At 56.3% G+C, this 16,553-nt stretch overlaps 4 protein-coding genes across 4 annotated transcripts in view; 3 read left to right on the forward strand and 1 right to left on the reverse strand.

Annotated features, from left to right (window-relative positions):
* Positions 1–843, forward strand: part of QBC33DRAFT_513100 (uncharacterized protein) — a gene marked incomplete at both ends in the record, with an annotated part of 1,372 nt that extends 529 nt beyond the window's left edge. The window contains 2 exons of the mRNA XM_060425955.1: positions 557–660; positions 781–843. Coding sequence (XP_060285816.1) covers positions 557–660; positions 781–843 — 167 coding nt within the window. The remainder of the gene's footprint in view (positions 1–556; positions 661–780) is intronic.
* A 941-nt stretch (positions 844–1,784) lies between these two features.
* Positions 1,785–3,153, forward strand: QBC33DRAFT_531321 (Ser-Thr-rich glycosyl-phosphatidyl-inositol-anchored membrane family-domain-containing protein). Its single transcript, XM_060427298.1, has 2 exons — positions 1,785–2,296; positions 2,359–3,153. Exons 1-2 carry the CDS (start codon positions 2,074–2,076, stop codon positions 2,847–2,849), a joined length of 714 nt encoding a protein of 237 aa, XP_060285817.1. The 5' UTR covers positions 1,785–2,073; the 3' UTR covers positions 2,850–3,153.
* Positions 3,154–5,255: 2,102 nt separating this feature from the next.
* QBC33DRAFT_604538 (uncharacterized protein) lies at positions 5,256–12,285 on the forward strand (the record flags this gene model as incomplete). Its single annotated transcript, XM_060432247.1, has 4 exons — positions 5,256–5,891; positions 6,418–7,286; positions 7,515–7,864; positions 8,126–12,285. Coding segments are annotated over 4 exons (5,598 nt in total), but the record flags the coding sequence as incomplete, so codon positions are not given.
* A 588-nt stretch (positions 12,286–12,873) lies between these two features.
* Positions 12,874–14,745, reverse strand: QBC33DRAFT_556896 (uncharacterized protein; the record flags this gene model as incomplete). Its single annotated transcript, XM_060429766.1, has 1 exon — positions 12,874–14,745. One exon carries the CDS (start codon positions 14,743–14,745, stop codon positions 12,874–12,876), a length of 1,872 nt encoding a protein of 623 aa, XP_060285819.1.
* Between the last annotated feature and the right edge of the window lie 1,808 nt (positions 14,746–16,553).

Genomic DNA, 16,553 nt, shown 5'->3' on the forward strand with positions numbered 1-16,553 from the left:
ACGCGACCGTGGCTCGGCGGCACCGCACCGTCCTCACGCCCGCCGACGGCGCCGCGGCGGCGCTCGGTGGTGGCGGCAGCACGACCACGGAGGTGTTCACGGGGTACGGCGCGGAAGCCGGGTTCGAGGAGCGGGTGCGGGAGTTCGCGGCGCGGCTGGGCGGCGAGGCGCCGGCGGGGTATCGCGGGTGTGCGGTTGGGCCGGTGGAGGTGGAGGGGGAGGGGGTGGGGAGGGGTGGACCGGCGGTGGGGTTGGTGGTTGGGTGGGATAGTAGAGAGGCGCATTTGGAGGCTAAGGGGAGAGCTGGAGGTGAGGCCTTTTTCTTTCTTTTTCATTCTTTTTTTGGACCAACTCCCTTTTCCCTTCTGGACCTTTTGCTGGTGATGTTGTTTCTGTTTGCTAACCTGGCGGTGGGCACCGCCCCGCCCCCCCACGGCTCACAGCCATCCAGGAGAATATCCATCTGTTGCGCGCCTTAAGGAAGGAGGTCGATATGTGGCATGTTAACTTTAAAGAGTATTAAGCTGCGAGACAAGGTCTACGATGATTGTTACAGGTTGTGGCTGGACCCGAGAGGCGGTTGGATGTCTCGGGGAAGCCTTCTTCGCCTACCTACGGCAGAGGCACAGTTACGAGGCACGGACATTTGACAATATCGAAGTGGGTTTTAAGAGGTTTGCTTTTTACCACCGTCAGCCACGAATATCAGCGTCGACCAATTAAAGCAGCGTTAATTCAATTTAATGTAAGTGTTGAGGTAGGGCTGCATTTTTTAGACAGGTGGCGCTGAGCTTGGGGGTATTGCATCGTCGACTGGTGACATTAGTCCCATTCCAGGTCTAGGTTGGGCTGGGGCTGTGCTTCAATGCCTCCTGCCACTTCTCGTTTACTACCTTATTACCTCTGTACATCGCATGTAAACTCTCCACGTCCACATTGCAGGCGCACCATCAACGATTCCCGTTGCACAAGCCTGACATGACACCAGCGGTGCAATATCGCATGCAGGCTTCCACATTTCGATTGCGCGTTAGCCGAGGACGACCCTTCCAAACCTACGCGTTGTACTGCGTAGGCGAGTGATCGGCAGTGTTGGAAATGATGAAGAATTCCAGCTAATAAGTTGCCGAAAGCCTGCAACAGGCGAATCTAAGACATGGCGCGCCTGCTCTGACTCAAAAAGCTTGCTTCCCGGCTCAACGATGGCCAGACCCAGGACATTTGGTTAAGCTGGCGCTAGGCACCACTTCCGGAATACCACAGCCAAGGGTGCCAGGTTTGCCCGGTAAGGGGTAAGCAGGCAAGGTTCTTGACCAGAGTGGGTGGGGTCAGGTACCAGCCCTAAGACCGGTATTACGCCGGAGACAGAGAAGTTGAGAATAGGCAACGTTCGTTGTTGTTCAGTAGACACGACTCCGAGAGAGGAGAACTACTGAGTACTCCGTATACCCGTTGTAGTTTACACTAAATACGACTTGGTTTGAGACCTGTCATCCCAATTGCCATGCCTTGCTGTTGGCCGACGGCTGGAATGTTGATTGATGGCGTCGCCGGTCTCTCGCAGGAGGATTGGATTCCAGTCGCCCAAGCACCCTCCTGATGCGACTCAGCCCTGTTCGCTTCGACCATAGACCCACACAATCTGTGGCTCCTGCACTAGGACCCCTGTCTTGAGCGAATCAGCGGGTACCTTGCTCTCGATTCATTTCCATCCTACACTAACCTCTTCAAGACCGTCTTCGCGCTTGAGCAAAGGGGGGAAAGGGGCACCAGGGGGGGGGATAAGGAATCTTTATGGCGCAATCCTCTCTCCCTTTTCTTCCATTCCACCCTCTTCGACCTCACATCGCGTCTCTGCATCGCCCAGTCAGCAGCCGCCGTTCTTTTACAAGTTGCATATTTACATACAGTCACTCGTTTCCCCCTTCCCGCTCTCGCTTTTTCACCCTACACGTACCTAATTTTTATACCTACTCCCAGTCTCTCGTTATTCAGTTGCAAAAGCCTCTTGATCTCACTTGAGACGCTTGTGTTCGAACCGTTAGCTTTAGACTTCCCAACCTAACTATCAAAATGCGTTTCACCGCCGCCGCCGTCCTCGCTTTCGCGAGCGCAGTTGTTGCCCAGACTGCTGGGTTTGATGTCTTCTCGAAGCCTACTCAAGGCGAGGAGATTCCTGCCGGATCCAACTATGAGATCGAGTGGCAGCCCAGCAGCGACTACACCGGCACCGTGACCATTACTCTCCTGGGTGGCGTTGCCCCCAACAAGCTCGATGACATTGCTGTCGTCGCAAGTTAGTGCACTTCCAAGCACCTATCACTCCCCTGTCCCACAAGTACTAACGGTCGCAAACAGAGTCCATTGACACCGCGGCTGGTTCTTACGACTGGGCCGTTGGCGAGGATCTTGGCAAGGACGCTGTCTATGGTCTCCGTATCAACCTGGACTCGGACTCGACTGTTTTCCAATACTCGTTCCCCTTCGTCATCAAGGCTGGCAGTGGTTCGGCGAACTCGACCGGCAGCGCCTCCGCCTCCGCATCCGCCTCTGCCTCTGCCTCTGCCTCAGCCACCGGCAGCAGCTCGGCCTCGGGCTCCAGCAACGGCACCTCTACCATCTCTGCCACCTACACCCATCACACCAGCGCGACCAAGTCTACTTCGGCCCCGGTCACCTCGGGCACTGGCGCCCCGACCGAGACCGTCGTCACTCTCACCACCACCCCCTCCGCTTCCGCCTCCGGCACCTCCCCGCCCGCCACCGTCCCCAGCAACCCGGCAGGGACTGTTGCGGCCAGCTCGTTGGCTCTCATCGGCGGCCTTGCCATGGCCATCTTTGCTCTGTAAAAGGTCGAATGTCCGAAGCCCGGGTCGATAATGCAGCTGCTGTGTGTCGCCGGGATTTTTTTTCATTCTTCATTAGGAACCTAATTGGTCAGGGGCATGCGCGCCGTGCACTGGAGCGAGGGAATGTTGACAAAGGGAACCCGGTTTTGGTCTCCCAATTACGGTTGGGAATCTCATAGACGATCTTTGCGATCGCCCGTTCGCGTCTCATCTGGGTAGTTGTTTAGAGTTAGAGGGACGTATACCTCTTGTATCTAATGGCGTTATATTCCGTAAGCTTGACAACGATATCATACCTGTCTAGGTACCCAGGGACGCCCCAAGTGCGTCCCTTCATGATTTTGGGCGCATGTGTAGATGAAACCTCGACGAGACATGGAAGTACCCGTATTTCTAATCCGCGGTCTTGACCTCTGACGGTCCCGATGCACTGAACATGGTACGGCATCACATCGCCAGTTGCCGGACACTCTTTCCGTACGTATTTATTAATCCTGTGCCTTGGCTTACCTTGCCACGTGCCGATGGCAGCGACCAATCCGCGTGCTGACTTGCGCTGCTGACTGGGGATTTCGCTCGGAAGCCATCCGGCCGGGCGGGCTTGGCACTCCGCTCCCGGCGGGCGGGACCGATACCTACACTACCCACAGCGGCTCTCGGGAGGTGGGTTGGGGGTGGGGCGGCCCAGCTTTGCTCTTTTGCCTCGCGGGTTTGTGCCGCGATTTTGCGGCTATCAGTCTGCCGCCCAATATTGGAAGCGTCGGGTACGCCTTCACGAGACGGGAAGCTAAGACGTGTTGGACGAGATGCCCAGATGCCAAGGTGGATAGGGAGGCGTTTTGAAGCAGCTGCCAACAACACATTGGCGCCGGGACGGATACCTCATGTTGATGGCCACGTCTCTACAGCCACATTTTCACACCGCTTCTTGGGATTGATGTCCTGGTTCGCCAGCGGAGCGGTTTGATTTGAGGCAATCCGAGGAAGCGAGAAACTAATGGCTTCATCTGCTTCGAAGCACGGGGGGATCAGGGAGCTGCGTGTGTTGCTTTCACTCCCGATGGTCCAACGCTTTGTATGATCTTGCGATTTCTGACTCATCGACGGCAACAATGTCTAGACTCGAACAGGCGAGCTAGGGCAACGAGAAGCCTTGTCCGGACGTTGTTTTCATCCATCCGGCGCAACATTGAGTGACGTGTCAATGAAAAGCGGTACGCCGCGTAACTGCGGGAATGCGCGGGCTTCTAGCTCTTATTACGGAAAAGTAGTCCCATCGCAGGTTGCTTGGCAGGACCGATCTAGCCTTTTGGTAAAGCTTGGTAGAGGGAAAACTCGACGTCGGACGGGCATCGGCGGCAGTCGGATCAGCTGACCAATGGGATGTTATTCCTTGGCTCGCCGTTACAGTCCGGCTTCCCGCTCGGTCGGCTCTGGACCCACTTTTCCCGGCAGCCGCCGCCGGCCTCTCGGAGCAGAGCACTGCATGATGTCACCCGTGCTCTGGTCCTGATTTTTGAGTCGATAGATTTGCGTGCCCTGTGGCGGTAACGGCTCAATTCCAACCCCGGATCTGGATGAGAGGTTGCCATGACTGGATTGGGATATGCCCCAATGAAGCCGTCATTGTTTTTGTCTCCTCAAACGACTCGAAAATATTTCGTCGGTGGCGCTAGCGGCGAACGGTCCTTACCTAGTAGCCTCAACTTTAATTCCCAGACCACCAGTGGCTACACTTGGACCAGGACACACGGGTGTCGGCCTGGATCTATGGATTCAAACGGGCTCGGGTTGCCGACAGCAGCCACTTGCCAATCCGAAAAGAATCTCCATGTCATTAACCAGCGGTGAAATCTAGCTGCCGACGATTACTCCTTCCCCGTTCAAAACATTCCCTCGCATATAAGGTTCGTGCCTCCCATATTATCGTGGTCCTTCTTAGGTATCCAGGTAGTTACGAACTGTTCTTGTACTTCGGTGCTTCGTCTCTCCGATTCCCCCTAAACTTTCAGTCTTCAACTTTCAGGGCGAAAAGGAAACGAGGGCACCTCCTCGCCTTCCTCCTTCTCATTATTGATGACTCAAGAAAAACCCGACACAATGTCATCCAGCGAACCCCTTCAGCTGGGTCACCAACCATCTCAGGTTGTTGTTAACAGCATTTCGCCCGATGACCTCCCCGTTTCGTCTCCAGTAGCAGACGCCTCTACTTATTCAAGAGTTTGGGGTCATCTTACTGCCACAGTACGACCTTCCCACCTCGCGGAAATCGAGCTGATCATTCTAACCTTCTGTACCGGCCTGCAAGGTTAGTAGTTCCAACTTCATCGAGCGGACTCACATTTTACCCCTGAGTGATACCGGGAGGTTGGTGACCACCGTACTAACGCATATTTCCATTACACAGACGCCATCTCATTCCCAGACTACCATTGCTTCGCCTCGAACCAGACCGGAAACACTGTATTTCTCACGCTGGCCATCATCCTCCCCAACTTGAACGGCGAGATGTTCATCGTCAAGAACATAGGTGTCGCCCTGGGATTCTTCCTTACTGGCGGCTGGCTCACTGGCCAACTCAGCCACATAGTCGGCCCGCGGTGCCGGTTATGGCTCATAGCCTGCAACTTTCTCCAGTCATGCCTCGTCTTCGCCGCCGCGGCGCTCCAGTACGTCTACGGCGTCCAACTAGAGGGGACGGTGCCGCTGGTGGCAATCGCTCTGCTGGCGTTCGCGTCCGGCAGCCAGGTCGTCCAGTCGAGGTCGCTGTCCATCACCGAGATCAGCACGGCGATGGCGACGGCGGCGTGGATAGACCTCGTGATAGATCCCAACCTGCTCGCGCTCAAGAACCGGCCCCGGACCCGGCGCGCCGCTTTCTTGCTGACCCTCATCCTCGGCTCGATGGTCGGGGCGTTGATCTACAAGACGGCCGGGTCCGCGACTGCCGTGGCTGTCTCCGGTGCCGGGAAGTTGCTCGTGACTATCATGTACTTCTTCAACAGCGCCGAGAGACGGAAGGTCGAATCTGCCGAGGTCGCCGTATGACCAGGATGGAGGTTGCGTGTTGGTCTTGTGGAGGACACCGGCTTCCGAGCTGGATAATGACGGATAATGACGCGATGTTGCATCAGCCAGTTGGCAAGCGATATATAATTATAGAACAAATAGAGCTTAGAGATATTGTTAATGAAGAGCGAGCTTGAGCCCGAATATGGCTTCGAAAATACGCAGCTCGTCAGCAAATATGATGCACAGGCGGTAGTTATTTTATTTTATTTTTATTTTTATTATTCTCGTTGTTTTAGCAGGAACTTTCGTTCCCATTTATTCTATTGATTTTCGTCGTTGGTTCTCAGCTCAATTGGTGAATCAGTTGTTTGGGAACCAGTTGTTTGGCAGTAGGTCCCACGTGAAAGCCCACGTGATCCCGCGAAGCTTAGTAAAGCTGTCTGCCTCGACGCGTCTCACGATGGCTTCCCCACTTCACGACCAAGATTTTGATGCTCCAAGATCCCTTTCAAGGTGCCAATTCCACGGAGAACTGCCAGATGCACGTGTTGTTTAGCCGGAACGTTGGTTCCATCCCGAATTCATGACTCGAAACAACCTCAGCACCCACCTTCCTTGGCTGTTGAGCAACAGAGCTCTCTCTATACCCGTCGGTCCTTCTTTACCACCTGCTCGGGATACCTTGGACAGCCCCCAGATAACGGGGCCAATTGCGTCCCAAAACGGCCGCGGCCACACGAACTCTCGCTCACGGCCGCTTCCACGTCCCTTTACTGACCGACCCCAGACGACCTCGAGCTTGACCTCGACATCAACCTCGACATCAACCTCGACATCAACCTCGACCCATGACGCTCCACGCAGGGAAGAGCGGGCACAGGACGAGTCAAACGTTGCAACGGGGGACGGGGCCATGGGGAGACTTACATCGAGCACCAAGTCTAAGAAGCCGTCCTTAGTGGTTAAACAACAGCAAGACCAACAACTTCTCACCCCGGCCTCAACAACTGGGATCAGTCGCCTGCAACAGGCATATCAGGCCTCGTTTCCGCCAGACGGGCCACCGACGGTGACCAATGCCAGGCGGAAATCGCCTTCTACTCTCTCCCGAGCACAAAAGGCATTGTCGCCGGTATTGACACAGGATGCCCCCGATGCCGAAGAGGACGATTTTTCCGACATCGTGGACCTGACAGAACTCGACGATGTCGAATCTTCGAATCCCATGGAAGTCCTCGGGGACGATGTACGACTTTGGAGAGAGGATTTTGCCTCTCGGGCTGAGCCACTACCGAAAAGAGGCAAAAAGAGGAAAAGCGAGGAGGCCCACAACACGCCTGTTCCACCACCCAGAGCCCCGAGCAAGGACGACCAGTATCCAGACATCGATGCTCTTGTGAAATCCATAAAAAAACGGCCCACCTCGTCCTTTCCAAGCCAAAAGACTCCATCCAAGCCAGAGGCTGTCGCTTCTAGAGCAGCGGTCGTTAGGGAGCACGGAGTATCGCAAACGACCAGCAAGAAAGAACCCTGTGTGCAGGGAACCAGCAATATACTGGCAGCCCAAGGACGCCTCGACGATGCGAGCCTGGAGGCAGTGCTCAAGACATCATACCCCGGGACTTCTGCGGCACGTTCAGTTTCGACTCCCAGGAAAACATCCCGCACACCACCCGTCAGGCTCCCTGCATCCGAACAGTCAAGCGACAATGGGACACCACCCCCTTCGAGGAGACGAAGGAGCTCCCGACGCGACGACGTTATTTTAGATTCCGAGGATGAGACTGAGTTCATCACGCCCCCGACTCATAATGTGAACGCGTCTTTGGCTCCGGATCCTATGGATGTTGACGACGACGATGCCGTGCTCGCCGCGGAGACGCCTACGAAGTCACCGCCGTCTCGGTTTATTAATCAACCATCGCGAGGCGGCCACGCCCGCACGCCTCGTCTAGATGCTCCAGTAAGCCCCAGGAGGATCCCTACCGCGTCTCTAGAGGCTAGTGAGATTCCGCGGAAGGAGAATTCGCGGAGCTCCGACGTCGAAAGAAATAGGCATCTTCTAGGCCTGTTCCTGAGCAACCAGTCGGCCGTGCAAACCAAGCGCCGGGATCTCGATGACCAACTCCAGAGCAACAGTAAAGATTATGAAAGATCTCTGCGGGAGAGGTGGCCGGCTGAACACCGAGAAAGGGTCAAGAAAGAGGCAGAGCCCATTCGCAAGCGGCGGAGAGCCCTAGACGAAGTAATGGTTCAATATACAGCCTACAAGTCACTAAACGATGAGAAGGAAGCCCTGACTGAGGACCTCACCCGAGCCTATCGAGACGGGTATGAAATCCCCAACGGCGAAGTTAGGCTTGAGGAGCTTGACGACAAGATCCAGGCGCAGGAAAACGACTTGTTGAAGGGCCTATTGGAAGCTGGATTGGAAGACATTGACTTCCTCAAAGACCCAAATGACTCCATAGCGGCCCCTAACTCACCTCCGCCTGTTGTTCTCTCCACACAGGCCCCCGCAAAGCTCGCTCCTCCGTCGCTGTCTCGAGAGAGCACCATCATCCCCGAGTACAACTCCCAGGTCATACTCCAGACCCAAGTCCCGCAGAGGAGGTCGGGACCGAATGCAGACAACCAAGCTTTCCAACCTGTCCGGGCCATGCCACCACCCCCAACCCCCTTCCTCCAAGACTCGAGCGCCCACAGGAGACGCATCGATGGCACTAGTCGCACAAACTACACGATGAACCAGTCCTTGGTAGAGGAAGACAGCAGAAGTTTTTTTGATGACGACTCATTCGAAGACTTTGAGAGTGCGGGCGCTCATCCGAGCTTCTCAACCGCATCATGTCGAAGGAAGAGTCCCGGGAAAATTCCCAGCAGGCCAGCGTATGATGACTACGATGACTTTAGCGAGGGGGAGATGATTGCGGCAGCCGAGGACGTTGAGCTGCGCCGAACTTCTTCGGGCCCGCGAGTGGACGGGCGTGGGCCGCGTACTGCGCTGTCGGAGGCGTCCGGCAACGCGACGGCGCCACCTAAACCAAGGAGCATGTCCAAGCAGGTATCCTCATACCAACCGAAGGCATTCATACCACCTGACCTGATGAAACACCCCTGGTCACAAGACGTTCGGCGAGCGCTCAAGGACCGATTCAGGATGTCCGGGTTTCGGCACAACCAGCTCGAGGCAATCAATGCGACCCTCGCAGGCCACGACGCATTTGTCCTGATGCCAACCGGAGGCGGGAAGTCTCTATGCTACCAGCTCCCGGCCGTGGTCAACACGGGCAAGACCCGGGGAATCACGATTGTCATATCTCCGCTTCTCAGTCTGATGCAAGACCAGGTCGATCACTTGAAAGCCCTCAACATCACAGCCGGCCAGCTGAACGGGGGGTTGGACAAGGAAGCCCGCAGCCACCTCATGTCGTCGTTCGACGCGGCTGTACCGGAAAACTACCTTCAACTGCTCTACGTGACCCCTGAAATGGTCATCAAGAGTCAGGCTTTCACCAACGGCCTCCTGAAACTTCATCGGAGGGGAAAGCTAGCCCGAATCGTAATAGACGAGGCGCACTGCGTCAGCCAATGGGGCCATGACTTCAGGCCGGATTACAAAGCCCTGGGTACGGTTCGACGCAAGTTTCCCGGCGTTCCGGTAATGGCCCTGACGGCCACGGCCACGGAGAACGTCATCGTCGACGTCAAGCATAATCTGGGCATGGACAGGTGCCAGGTCTTTTCCCAGAGCTTCAATCGACCCAACCTGTACTACGAAGTCCGAAGCAAGGAGCCGAACCTCATCGACGGCATCGCCCAGCTGATTCAGGACAATTATGAGGGACTGACGGGAATCGTGTACACCCTGTCTCGGAATTCGACCGAGACGATCGCGAAGAAGCTCCGCGGCCATGGTATCAAGGCCCACCATTACCATGCCCAGATTGAGCCGCAGGAGAAGGTCCGGATTCAGAAAGACTGGCAGCAGGGGAAGATCAAGGTAGTAGTGGCCACGATCGCATTCGGGATGGGCATTGACAAGCCCGATGTCCGGTTCGTGATCCACCAGCAGATACCGAAGAGTCTCGAGGGCTATTACCAGGAGACGGGGCGCGCAGGGAGAGACGGTAAGCCGTCCGACTGCTATCTATACTTCGCATACGGCGACATCGCGACCCTGAAGAGGATGATCCAAGATGGCGACGGGAGTCATCAGCAAAAGGAGAGGCAGATCAACATGCTTAACAGGATGGTCTCGTACTGCGAAAACCAACACGCCTGCCGCCGGGTCGAGATCCTGCGTTACTTTGGAGATAAGTTTGACCAGGCAATGTGCAACAATGGCTGTGACAACTGCAGGACCGGAAGGATCAACGGGACTTATGAGGTCCAGGATTTCTCCCAATATGCCGTGGCTGTCCTTGAAACAATTCAACAGAGGGGAGCCCTCACACTCGCTCAGTGTGTCGAGATCCTGATGGGGAGGAAAGCAAGGGAGAACAGCGATCTGGAGCACTTTGGTATGGCAAAGTCGATGAAGCCTCACGAGGTCCAACGAATCATCTATACTCTAGCTGCCGAGGGAGCGCTCTATGAGGATAACAGGATGAACAAGAAGTTTGGCATTGCAGTCACCTATTATGTCCTCGGTCGCTTGGCCGATACCTTCCTTAATGGGAGGCGGAAACTGGAGATAATTATCCAGACTGCCGATGCACCCCGCGCAGCAGCCCGCCCGAAGAAGCAACAGCAGCCCAAGAAGCAGGCCAAGGAGAACACCTCAGCGGCCGCCGCCATGCTACCACTACCGCCGCCACCTTCGACCAACGTCTCGTCTCCTGTGAGTGGAAGGGCAAAGAGGCGAAAGGCTCAAAACATGGTTCTCGACGCCGACGACGAGGAGTCCGAAGAAGAGCCCAGCGGCCCGCTGCACGCCAACGGGTACGAGGACGATGGATTCGTCGTCGCGGACGAGGATGCGTCGGATGACGGGTTCGAGCCGGTGAAGGCTCATCACGTCCTCCCGCGCCGCCGGCAACGGACTCTCGAGGAACAACTGGGACCACAGATCTCGAGGGACGCGCGCATGGACGAGGCCACCATCAACGATATACACCGGGACACCATCGCGGCATTTGTCGAGGAGGCGATGAAGAAGGAGGAGACGATCCGCAACAAGGCCACGCTGCGGAGGAACCTCTTCACCGAGCAGCAGTACCGGGAAATGGCCATCAGGTGGACGAATACGCTCGACAAGATGCGGCGCATCCCCGGCATCGACAGGGACAACGTCGACAAGCACGGCGCCAAGTTCACGCCCCTCGTCGAGACGTACCACGGGCGGTACCTGGAGTTCATGGGCGAGCGCCCGTCCGCGCCCCCGACGACCGCGCCGTCCCAGGCCCGGAAACCGCGCACCGGCAGGATAGTGTCCGGGAACCATGACTGCATCGACCTCATAAGCGAGGACGGGGACGAAGACGACGAAGACGAAGACGACGACGAAGAACACGATGACGACCCGTACGGCATGAACGACGCCCACGATAACGACGATGACGAAGAAGAAGAGGAGGAGGAGGAAGAAGACGGCGAGGGCGAGGCGTCCAAGTACTTCGTCGACGTCAGCGACTCGGAGCAGGCCAGGATCCGGCAGTTCCAGGCGAGAATCGGGGTCATTAACTCGCAGGCCCAGGTCACCTCCGGCTCCGGCGCCGGCGGCAGGGCCAGGGGGGGCGGCGGCAGGAGGTCGTCCCAGGGGCGCAGGGCCTCGGGCGGGAGGGGCGGTGGCGGCGGCGCTAGGGCTCGATCCTTCTCCGGGGGAGGCGTCACCAAGCGGAAGGCCTCGGGAGGTGGAGGAGGAGCAGGAGGGAGGAGGACCGGAACCGGAACCGGGGCCGGGGCCGGTGGGGCGGGACGGGGGAGGGCGCTGGCGAACCGTGGGGCGAAGAGGTCGGGCGGTAGTAGCGGCGGTGGGAGCGGGATAGGGCTTATGCCTGTGTGAGGAAGGGGGAGAATATTCATTGGCGTCTTGACACTTTATTGTTGTCGATGCATTAGCATGCGGGCATGGGCGATGCAACGGAGAGCCTGCTACGTTCCATTGTTCCCCATTAGCATTTACACGTCGTGGGCATGATAGGGGGTCGGTGGGTTCCCTCCCTGTCTGAGGGCCAATTGGGGCTTTCACCAATCTTGCTAGTAAATATCATCAGCGCTTTGCTTGGGGCAAATTCGTTTTACAATCTGCTTCTCGTCTTGTCCGCTATGTACTGTACGTACGGGGAGGCATATATGACATGGCCTATTTATTGCTAAGAGCGCGACACCAACGCCAGTCACTGGGTGTCCATGTTGTTTAATATGGTGAAATGTCTATTCCCCTAAGGACTCAACCCTGCTAGAGAGATGTGCTCTACCCCTCACGATACTAGCCATCCACCGCCAAAGAAGAAGAAAAAAAGATAAAATCCCAGACAATATACGCCGGATATGATATGCTAGGGGTATATGGGGGGGAGGGCTATTCTGCTCTTCGATGGTATTGTCTCATATTCGCATCCTTCTCATGCTTCCCATGCAGCTCTTCTTCTTGGGCACGTTCCCTTTGGCCCATTCCATCCCATATGTTCCCTCTTTTTCTTTTTTCTTTATAGATTTTTCTAGCCTTCAAGTCTTCCCTCTCCCTCTCCGCTAGATCATGGACACAATTGTCCAGCAACAACATGCGTCTGGCTCCCGTTCGCTAGCAACGCAAAGTGATATGCAATTAACGAGTGTATGAGAAAGATGAAAGGAGCTGTATAGTGAGCGAGTGGTAAGGAGATGAAGTCCCAAGCAAGGGGCAGAAATAAATGATAGAACAAAAGAAGAGGTATAAATAAAAACAAGATAGAGAAGACAATCAAGTCATAAACCATGACACCAAGTCCCATTCATAATCTGCGCTGCGTCGTAGGGAGCAGGGAGTCGGGGGGAAAGCACAAAAGAAAGGGAGGCCAGATCCGAATCAGCCGGCCCGGACATCGGCGGTGATCTCCTCGCGGACCCTGCGGCACCAGGCGAGGATGGCGTCCTCAAACTCAAGCCAGGCCTCGGGCGGGGTGCCGTTGACGACGGCGAGGGCGTCGAGACGCAGCAGCACCTCCCAGCGCAGCTCGGCCGCCTTGGCCCAGTAGCGCAGGTTGTCGGCCGCGCGGTACGGCTTCTGCGTGTCCGTGTGGAACGTCGGGATGGCCCCGAAGCGCCGCCGCGACCGCCGCACCGCGCAGTTGTGCAGGTGCACGAGCCGGACGCCGCTGCGCAGCGCCTCCAGGAAGGGCGTCGGCAGCTCCTGCTCCGACGCCGGCCGGCTGCGGTCGATGGGCGTCCAGCGGGGTAGGGGTTCGGTGGCGATGGCAGCCGTGGGGGAGGGTGCTGCTGTCGTTGGGAAGCTGGGCTCCTGGGCAGGGTCGATGGGACTGCTGAGGCCCGGGCTGGGGAGGCCGCCGGCGCTGCTGACGATGGGGCCGCCCCCGGCTAGCATGGACTCCATGAAGGCGTACTCCCTCTCGAACTGTCTTCCCTCCCACCCTTCGTCCTGCAGCCATGTCCACGACTGCCTCTCCGCCGCCTCAGCGGCTTCCATCTCCTCTTCATCAGCGAGCATTCTCCGCACGGACGCGGTCCAGCCGTCCATGGCGGCGAACTCGTCGTCGCGCATGCCGCCTACGAAGCCCCGCGTAGCCATCCGTTTCAGTACGTCCATGACGGTCAGCAGTTCGGACCTCAGCTGTTTCTCGGACTTGATAGCGTCGAGCCGGTCCGGCTGCTCATGGGCAGTGTAGTAGACCTTGGCGGCGCGGATGGCGAGCGTCATGACGTCGAGGATATGCATCCCTTGGATCTCGTGCCAGCCGGGAGGGGACCGCGCAGTGCCGTGGGGGTTGGAGGGCTGGCGAGCATGCGATGGGGACGAGGTCGGTGTAGAGGTAGGCGTAGACTCGGGTGGTTTGACCTCCTTGGCCTTAGTCAGTGCCTCGGAGGCGGCAGTTAACGTGCTAGTCAGGTCGGCCTTGAGTTCGACGATGGACGGCGGCCTAGGCAGAGGTTTTTCTCTGTAGTTATATGTGCTTGCTGTCGGGGGTAGCATGTGCGGATCTGGCTCCTCGAAGTCGTCGTAGTAGTTCTCTTCGTCCTCTTGGTGCTCCTCGATAGGCGATTCTACGATCGGCCCCGCACCGACACCGGCCGCCCCAGCGGCGAACCCACCGCCCAGCGAAGAGGCAGCGAGATCTGGGCTGCTCCCCATTGATGCGTAGCTGGAATCGACATCACTGCCGCTAAGCCTTGGGTTGAGGAAGGATGAGGTATCCAGAGCCGATAGGTCCAAAGTTTGGGCCTTTTGTTTCCTTTTCCTGGCCAGCTGTCCCCCCTTACCATCCAGTAAACCTGTTCTTGCGAAGTAATACTGCAGATGCGCGATGCTTCCCAAACTCAATACGCTCTCCCTCGATCTCGCGCTGGCGGCGAAATCGGTCGCCTGAGGGCGCATGTAGCCCCTCCGTCGACTCAAACCGGAAACGGACCTAGTATCAAAACTGCCCGTGGACTGACGGGACAACGGCATGAGGGGGGGCCCAAAGCTGGCATTGCTGATGTCGGACCGACGCGAAGATTGGTAACTGCCCGAGGAGTGGCGCGAGAAAGCCGAGATATCACTGCCAAGCGATTCACGCATATGGCTGGCGTCGGTGGTTGCTGAACCGTGTGAGGCGGAAGAAGCGATAGATAGGCAGCGAGATAGCTCGGGCCGGGCATGAAGGGCTGGAGTTGGCGAGCTATCGGGCGAGGGAGATTCGCAGCGGAGTTTTGGTGGCTCGTCGAGCGGAGCGGACGCCATGGTCTGGTCTAGCATGGGGAATGGGTTGTCAGTCCAACCGAGGACCAGCTCAGCGTCTCTAGGATTACTATTTCGGTCTTAGGGATTCGTGGCTGTCGTGGTTGACCGTTCTCCAAGCTAGGATCTCGTCTATATTATACTAGAATCGCGGTCGATGAGAATTACTTTATTCGTATGCGTCGAGGGAGAAGGCCTGCAAGTAAATAATGCCAAAATAAATGAGAGAGCTGGTAACACCGCAGCAACGAATGCATGCAAGGCGGGCAAGTCAGATTTGGATTGATGGGACGGTATGGAGAAAGACTGCACAGCAGCTTCCCGGGAAGAGAGCGACTTGAACAATGGTAGATCAGGTTGGTTTGGTTGGCCTTTGCTGCAGGCAGAAACGAGTAGTGTTAGGCGGAAGAATCGGGGTGAGACGAATTAGAGTATCGAGATGCTTCCATAGGTGTTCTGGGACTGTCAGGGGTAAATATCACAAGTCTACGGATCCGTACTCCATTAGGTACTCCGTATACTGTGCATAGGATATGGCTTGGTTTGCAAGTGTGGGGAAAGCTGGAAAATGACTTGCCCACTCAGCTCTCAGTCTCGACCCACCTGGCAGCCCAGGAATCAGGATGGGCTGGTCATCACATGGTGGACAGAAGTTATCCTTGGTATCCAGATGGATTCGTCTGTGAAAATGTCAACGGAGAATCTTGCTTGGCAAGTTGCAATCGAACGAGATTCCGAATCCCAGCAGCTTTCTTGGGGTTCAACTGACGGTGACGCAGAGGTGGAGCACCCGTCGTCGGTACCTGCATATGGCTTCCCGTGCCGTACCCAAATCCCCCAGGAAGCGAAAAGGAAAGGGATCGCTCACATCTCTCCCTCGGCGGTCCTGGCTTGCTCGACCTTTTGGAATGGAATGCTTGTGGCTTGTCATGTAAATCTTGTGGCTTTGAGAGGAGGTGCCAAATTCCAAACACATTGTCACTAACTTCCTGTCACCCAGGCTGAATCATCGTTGTAGCAGAAACCATCTCCCACTGTATGGAGTACATCTAATGTAATCAATCACTAAAGGTCGGGTACCTGGACGGCCCCACTAGAAAGTCTTCATGCTTGCCTATCTTAGGTTAGAGCACTCCATAACTCAATGAAGTGTATGCGTACCAGCACTAGAATAAATATCGAATTACACGTCCCTTCGCCCAGAAGCCGGGTGTGGCTTTCCGGAAGCCTGGTGGAAACTGGAAAGAGGTGAATTACTGAGAATTCCTGCCCAGTGTCTGCCCCTGCACCTCCCCTTGTCCGCACTAGTAGCACCACTACCGTTGTCGGTACCAATGGAAAGGTGCTCCTTGCTGCTTCTCTGCCTTGTGCAGGGTCACCTCTTGAAATTTCCCATCGCTGTTTTGATCCATGGAACCGTCCACGGGACTCTGGGCAAGGGACGGCAAACCAGTAGAAACCCGATCCGTAATGTAGGGTAGCTATGTAGTCATATACATAGATTCGGCCGTTGAGAAGAGGTGGACCATTGGGCCATCTTCCCATCACACCTCTCTCTGTTTCATCCACCCTTTTAAACCCCCTCATCTCCTTTACCCACTATCGCGTCCTGTCGAAACGTTGGATTTGTTGCTTTCCATTCTGCTTGTTCTTCGGCTCAACTGGAAGAGATAGATAGCTCGCACACACACACACCACACACACCACCAGAACGCGTAAAGAGAGACGGGAGTTGCCAATACCTTCCTTACCCGGGCCAAGCATCACCCAGCCCAACCAACCCCCTTACCACACTACATACCCGCAATTTC

The sequence above is a fragment of the Phialemonium atrogriseum genome, assembly GCF_030411735.1.
Source record: "Phialemonium atrogriseum strain 8032-3 unplaced genomic scaffold QBC33scaffold_6, whole genome shotgun sequence".
In the NCBI taxonomy this organism is placed as follows: domain Eukaryota; kingdom Fungi; phylum Ascomycota; class Sordariomycetes; order Cephalothecales; family Cephalothecaceae; genus Phialemonium; species Phialemonium atrogriseum.

What these genes read in the sequence shown, in the direction of transcription:
- QBC33DRAFT_531321 (XM_060427298.1), top strand. Translation starts at nt 2,074, where the DNA reads ATGCGTTTCACCGCCGCCGCCGTCCTCGCTTTCGCGAGCGCAGTTGTT. An exon ending in TGACATTGCTGTCGTCGCAA is followed by an intron (nt 2,297 to 2,358) that starts GTTAGTGCACTT and finishes GGTCGCAAACAG; the next exon opens with AGTCCATTGACACCGCGGCT.